At 35.7% G+C, this 7,208-nt stretch overlaps 1 protein-coding gene across 1 annotated transcript in view; it reads left to right on the top strand.

The window, feature by feature from the left end:
* Window positions 1–7,208, top strand: part of LOC107086518 (collagen alpha-1(XXI) chain-like) — a 28,119-nt gene that overhangs the window by 19,459 nt on the left and 1,452 nt on the right. Inside the window, exons 9-12 of the mRNA XM_015377505.1 lie at window positions 1,547–1,720; window positions 3,285–3,362; window positions 3,465–3,476; window positions 5,159–5,282. Coding sequence (XP_015232991.1) covers window positions 1,547–1,720; window positions 3,285–3,362; window positions 3,465–3,476; window positions 5,159–5,282 — 388 coding nt within the window. The remainder of the gene's footprint in view (window positions 1–1,546; window positions 1,721–3,284; window positions 3,363–3,464; window positions 3,477–5,158; window positions 5,283–7,208) is intronic.

A 7,208-nucleotide genomic window follows, 5' to 3' on the forward strand; every position in this document is an offset into this window, starting at 1 on the left:
TGAAGATAGGCACCAGTGAATTCTTAAAAAAAAAAAAAGATGGTTGAAATAGTGGCAGATTCTAAGAGAGATAAAAGAGCCTTAGAAGCACAACCATCTTCACAGCATTTACACAACATATTACTGAAAAGAGGAACAGATGCCTAACATCACCGTTTAATCTTTAATCAAAATGTAAGGATTTTTGAAAATATCGAGACCTAAGATAAGTAAGATAGGTGTAACTATCATGAACGGTAAAGATTTTTAGAAAACTGAGCACATGGGGCCTGCAGGGGCATGAATTCACTTTTATTGCAGTTGATTGTTTATTCTCACAATTCACTGAAAGAATTAATGCAACTCAGGAGTTTTTCGACTGATGCAGCTGGATGTGATAGGCAAATTAATAAATAGTCAGCATATATATTCATTAGGCTTTGAACTGAAACCTTTTTTTAGCTGGAAAAAAACTGAAACATATCTTAAAACAGAATACATAAATATATGAAAACAGAAGATATTTTTGCAAAGATTCAAAACTGAAATAAATATTTTGTTAAACTGTCAGTCATCATTAGTCCCACCCCCAAAACTGAGGGGGGACCAGCCTAAAAAAGGAAAAAATTAATTTCAAAAGTATAGCTTTAAACATTTCTTACATTATTTTCAGTTTAAAAGCAATGTTTTGAAACAAACCTTTTGGCCCTGACTTAGCTGCAGAGAAGAGACACATTTAAAAACAAAATGCAGATTCTGAAAAATGTAAACATCTACGGCGGCTAATGTTGTATAATGTCATACATTATTTCTCCAATATTAAGTCTCCGCTCTGAATATGACCGCTGCAGATGTAAAAATAGGAGCTGGTTAAAAATATTGTCCTGTCATGTTCAATTCTCTGTCAAGGCCGTGAAGATGGAATGTGACAGAAGTCAGGAAGATGCTCAAAGAAAATTCTTCTTCTCAACCACCTCCACGGTGGAAACGGGTCTGCAGAAGTGTAGCTGTTGGAGCGCAGCTCTGTTTTGATGGCAGCATGGAGTAAAAACGCCTGTTGCACTTGCCAGGTTGATTTTTTTCCCCTAAATGCAGCCCTAACTGTCCACCGTGAGGAACAGGGCAGCACTCATGTGGAATTTGTATTTAAACATGTTTGATCAAACCCTGCTTGACGTGACACCATGCATAAGCCTGTCATTAGTCATTTGGAAATGATGGTCTAATCCAAACCAAACAGCGGCGGCTGTGTTTCCTCCTCCCTCTCTATGTTTCAGGAAGAGGTTTGTGATGGAAAATAGAAGAAGGTTTTGGTCCTAATGGCTCACTGGTTAAAATGATTTGCAGCTCATTTTGGGAAAACACACATTGGTGGACTTGTAAACAAAGATGAAACACGTGCACACAGCCAACAACAACAGAAGGAAGACCGAGAAAATGAACATGCAGGATGATTGTTTCCACATCAGACGAGCAGTGAACGAGCAGACGGTTGACACCTTTAATGGACCATTAAGGATAATCAGGAAATAATGGAGACATTTGTCTCATTCTTGTCCTTTCACAGGATCTGTATGACGGGAAATGGCATCAGCTGAAGCTTCTGGTGAGGCCTCAGCGGGTCGTCGGTTACCTCGACGATCAAATGGTCCAAGACTTCCTGCTGAAGCCTGTGGAGCCCATTTACATAAACGGGAAGACACAGGTGTCAAAGAGGCGGGGGGCACATGTCACTGTGCCGGTATGTAAGCAGCTTTATTAGTTTCTTTTATTTATTTATTTTTCTAATTAATAACAAAATAGTAAAAAAGAAATAATAATAATAATATATATATATATATATATATATATATATATATATATATATATATATATATATATATACATGTAGACTTAGTCATTAACATGTCATAGATGTATTTTTATCACTATATAGATCTATATGTGAGCCTCTCTTAAATTATTGTGTCATAAAAAAATACATTGAAGTAATTATAGAGTCTGTATTTAATTAATCCCAACAACAAAATAAACTTTTAAATAAATAAATCTTTTTGGTAAAAAAAAAAAATCACTCTTGCACCTAAATTATTAAATAAACAAAACATGAGCAACAACACAAACATTTATTTTTTTAATCACATTTTTTAAATCAATTTAACCATCAGTTTGGTTGAGAGTTACAGTTGTTTTATTATTACTCTTTTTATAATCACCTTATATTTTTTGCAGCTTCTTTTATAAACTGTCCTTAGAAAAATTGAAGGAGGAAACATAGAGATCTGATTGGCTGATCAACTATATAAACAGTGGAGTGAGTGAAGATAAACTTCCTTAATCACATTATTTTAAGGTGGAGATGAGATAAACTTAATCAACTCAATAAAGGAACATTAATGTCAGCAACCAAGCAGGTAAAGGCCTATTGAATAGAAGCTAATGTAAAAATAATGTAATGTTTCAAAAGAAGTTCAGACAATTTTTTTAAATAATTAAATATACCCTGTAAAATCTAAAAAATAAGTAAAATTGTCTTAAAATAAGTTTATTTGCCTATAATCAAAACAGATGAATAAGATGATCTGTCAATAGAATGAGGATTTCTGCCCTTAATTAAGTTAAATTAGATATTATGCACATGAAATAGATTAAAGATTTGTTTATTGTTATTATTTAAGCATAAATCCTACTAATCCACTGGCGAATTGTTAAGTTACCTTTGAATACTTTAAAAAAAATATTTACCTATATTTTATTTCTTACAGTGTATACATCATTACTCACAATCAATTAAGTAAAATAATTTACATATTTTATAGTCTGCAGAGAAGGAAGAGGTAATGAGAGACAATTTTGCTGCAGTACTTGATGATGTCAGCATCCATAATCTAAATGTTCATCTAGAAATTCACCTGTGTGTTTTGTTTGTTTGCTACCTTTTTTGTGGAGGATTACAAAAAAAAAAAAAAAAAACAAATATGATACAAGAGAAGGCAAAAGAGGAAAGAAAGCTGTAAGCTATTTTACTCTTGTCTCGAAATGGATAATATTAGTTAATGTTAGGTAATCATTTATTGCTCTTAAAATAAAGCGGTTGACGGGTAATTTTTTATTATTACGGCTTCGCCCATGATCTGGGCGGCAGCCTGCTGTCGAGATACTTTTCTATCTAAGGGACTGAAATAAAAAAAAATTAAAAACCCTTCAGGACAAACACTTAATATTCTGCTATGTTAACAGTCTATTTTTCACATTGACTTGGCAAATATTCATGTGAATAAAGCTCCAGTGTTCTTTGGATGCAGGTGGAGATCCAGAAAATGCGTTTGTACTGTGACCCGTATCAAAGTGAGAGAGAAACCGCTTGTGAAATATACTCAGTGGTGAGCTGTCTGCTGTTGTTTCGCTCTAAAATAAATATGTGCTTTCCATGCTCAAACTTTGAATCATTAAAATATTTTCCTTCTTTTTCTCCTTATTCATAGGATGATGAAAGGGTAAGTTTTTTTTCTCCCTTATTTTGTACATTTTAATTGGTCTTTCCTTCATAACTGAGCTTGCATGCTTCGACTGTGACATCACTCATTGGTTTGTTAATTTCTGTTCCGAAGCCTCAAATTTTCATTTCAACCATTTCAGTCTATTGGACCCAATATATTTGTATAACTTTATTAGAGAATTGTTTTTAACAGAACCACAAAGCCGAAATGTGTTGGACTTCTTTCATGACTCTTTGGGTTATGGCTGTAGTTTATGTAGACATGGGGAAACTCAATAACTTGATTATTTTACTCCATGTCCAAACCCAGACCTTGCTCTTATTGAACGATACATGTATTTTGTTGCCGTCAAAAAGCTTCTGGCAGAAATCTGGCTGCATATTTGGTCACATTGCTTGCAGGACAATTTGATTTTATTACCTAAACCAGAATTTTAAGCCTGATCCACAGATTTTTGATTCCATCACAACATTTATTTTGATGTGCGTTTTGGGATCGTTAACCAGAATCTTGTTTATCCAAGAATCTACACCAATATCCTCAGTGTTTAATGTAAAGGTTAAGATAATCCTTGCATTAACCAACATGCTACATTATGTTCCTTAGCATTTAAACACTGTGGTATACCAACTTCTACACCCTTAGTGGCTGCATTAGCAAACAAAATCTCACACCACCTGCCTTGGTTTAACCAACCAACTCACTGCATTGTTTCCTTAGTGGTTAGACACCATTCTATGTAAGACAACTCTACATATTTTGACTCAGTGATTAATTACTACACTAAAGACTGTAAAAGTGCTTTTAAGTCAAAGTTAAAAAGCCATTTGTTTAAAACTGTCTTTGACTATTAAACACAAACTGTTATCTGTTAAGGTTTTTGTCCAACTGTTTTATTTGCTCTACTACCTGTTTTTATCTTTGCTTGCCTTTATTCTTTTATTTTACTTTTATTCTATTGTTTAATTTCTGTAAAGCACTTTGAATTGTCTTTGTACTAAATATATACCCGCCTTGCCTTGTCTTACCTTGCCTAGCCTAGATTGGCAAACAGTAGTCCCAAGTACCAACAGCTTGCCCTTTGATGCTACCCACTAACCTAGCAGTTATCCATCATGCCGAACCAGATAACCAAAAACTGATTGATGCTAACTAAATGGAGCTTTTTTAGCACACTAACTTTTTTACCAGTCTGTAATATTTAATTTGGTCAGCATGTCTTAAAAATTGACTGCCCTGGTTATACAGCTACTGTCAAAGTGTAAACCAGGTCTGACGTCCCAGCATAACCAACAGCATTTGGGGTGAAAATCTAGTCTAGTCATATCCATTTTGCCCAACGGCTGGTGTTGAGCGGGCTAAAGGGTGTTTGGGCAAGACTGATGCCAACTAACTGTACTTAACCTCTTGAACTGGTTCCACACCAAGCTTCCTTATCGAAATCCCCTCAAATCAGTTATTTAATGGATCAAACCTGGACACTGTTGCTCAATCGGTGAGTTTAAATGCAGGATTTGAGCTACAGAAATAACCAATGGATCAAAGGATTGTAAAAGACGAGAAGAAATATAAGAAATATAAGAAATATCCAGTCAGAATCAAGCCAGATGCTTCTTGACGGCTAATTTTAGCTCATATGATTGTTTTATCTTTACATTATCTTTCCTTTTCTCCCAAAGTGTCCGCTGAATCGAACAGCCACAGCAGAACAAGACGAGGAAGAAGACTGCAACTGTGCACTTGGCCCACCGGGGCAGCGTGGCCCACCAGGGCGCATGGTAATAGACAAACCAATACAAAGAGGTTTGATGAATGACCTGACATTACCTTTATAATTATCTAAATTTTTGCATGTGAATGTTTTGGCTGTAAAAATAAAGACATTAGGCACCGACAGTCCTGTTTTATGTCCACCTCTGATTGAACAATAAGTCTCCCCACATCATATACCATGTTGTTGGCGGATGCTAATTCTTATGTTGTGTGTGCTATATGGCAAACGGCAGGAATAGACCACAGCATATGGAAAACAGAGAACTAGGAAATGCGCAATCGCTATTTGGGAGAATTTGATGTGGCAGAATAAAAAAAACTAAACATCAAGACGTACTGCCTTTCACTAATGACCTATGATGAAGGTTGCTTGTAATGACTCCCCTCTGATGACTATTTATTCATTCAGTGAAAGAAAGAGCTGCCGACATCTAAGTGTTTAAAAGAAGAAGATGAGTTTTCTCCGTTTATATTTTAAACATTGATTACATATGTGAAAAATTAGGACGTGCCAAGAAACCTGTTTTTATCTCACATATTTCAACGTATGGATATTTACATGTGAACATGATTAGAGAAACATCTTAAAGCCTTTAGACAGTTTGTCTTGTTCAAATCTGATGTTTAGGTTATTGTGCTCCTTCCTGCTAAAAATTAGAACACCATGGTCAGGTAGAATCAGATGTCTAATGTTTTTAAAACGAGGTTGGACAAGGCCATGTTTGTCCCGAATGTTTTCTCCCAGTTTGACGTCAAGAACCTGAGCAGCCCAGTCAAAAGCTCTTTACCTCCAGCTCACTCATCCATCTCTTTATGGAGCCGTTTCTAAACTGTTGTCAGAAGGTTTGGAGAATGAAATTGTTGAAAATGTGAAGGTATGGAGAGAATTGAAGCTGAGACCAACTCATAAAAAACAGCCTACCACCATAGTCCACTTCACATACTGTAACTTACCCGGAAAGATGATCCTGTCTCTATAAACATCTTTGAAGATTTCCATCATCCAGATAATAGTCAGGCTTAGAAATCTCAGTTTAGGCAACTGGATGTGAAATTTTCTAGCAGATATTATGCCTCTCATCCAAGACTTCTAGAAAACTTCACTTCTAGTTGCCCAAACTGAACTTTTCAAGCATGTCTCCAAGAAATATTCAATTGCCTCTCTTTTCCAGAGCTAATCTGAAGGCTATATGAGGTGTGGAGGTCTGTAGCTTTGACCCTGTAAAACGTTTTTAAGACACTACGTTCTGATACCCCTCTGTAATTTCAGGATGTCTACAGCTTATGCTCTCCCAATTGCTTGTATTGACTAATCTATATTATTCATTAAAGGCTTGTTAGAACTTAAAGTAATTGTTGAATATATAATAGAGCACCTTTTCCAGGTTGTAATAAGGTATAAGTTCTAATGTTTTATTCAATGTCACTCAAAAGTCCCAGCAGAGTTTTGTTAGAACATGGATAAGAATAATCATCCTCACCGATGTGCAGTGCGAGGATAGATTACTTAAGGTTTTGTCAGGGCTAGAGGAAAGTGATTAAAGATACTGGCCACAACTTTTAAGAGGCTTTTAAAGGATTCTGTCGGGTGTTTAATGGAGATTAACTTTTAAGATTGGACTTAATGCATTCAAGAACAGAACTATAATGAACCCAAAGTGGAATTTATTTTCATACAGAAGGAGTCTGAATGCCTTGGTGATTTATCTAAGATAGCTGAGGCAATATAAGTTCAAGGATCTTTATTATCATTATCGACAGATTTCAATGATTCAACTGTTTTGAATAAATTTTTCTAATATGAGGTATCAGGGGGAGCGGTGGCCTAGCGGTTAGGGCGGAGACCCTTAACCCCACACTGCTCCGTGTGCGCCACACAATGTCAACCAACTGCTCCCCAAGGAGGGTTAAATGCAGAGAGCTCATTTCAATGCTTTGTACTTGTCCCAGTTTAGT

Source organism: Cyprinodon variegatus, unplaced genomic scaffold (assembly GCF_000732505.1).
Source record: "Cyprinodon variegatus isolate N-32 unplaced genomic scaffold, C_variegatus-1.0 Scaffold155, whole genome shotgun sequence".
NCBI classification, from domain to species: Eukaryota; Metazoa; Chordata; class Actinopteri; order Cyprinodontiformes; family Cyprinodontidae; genus Cyprinodon; species Cyprinodon variegatus.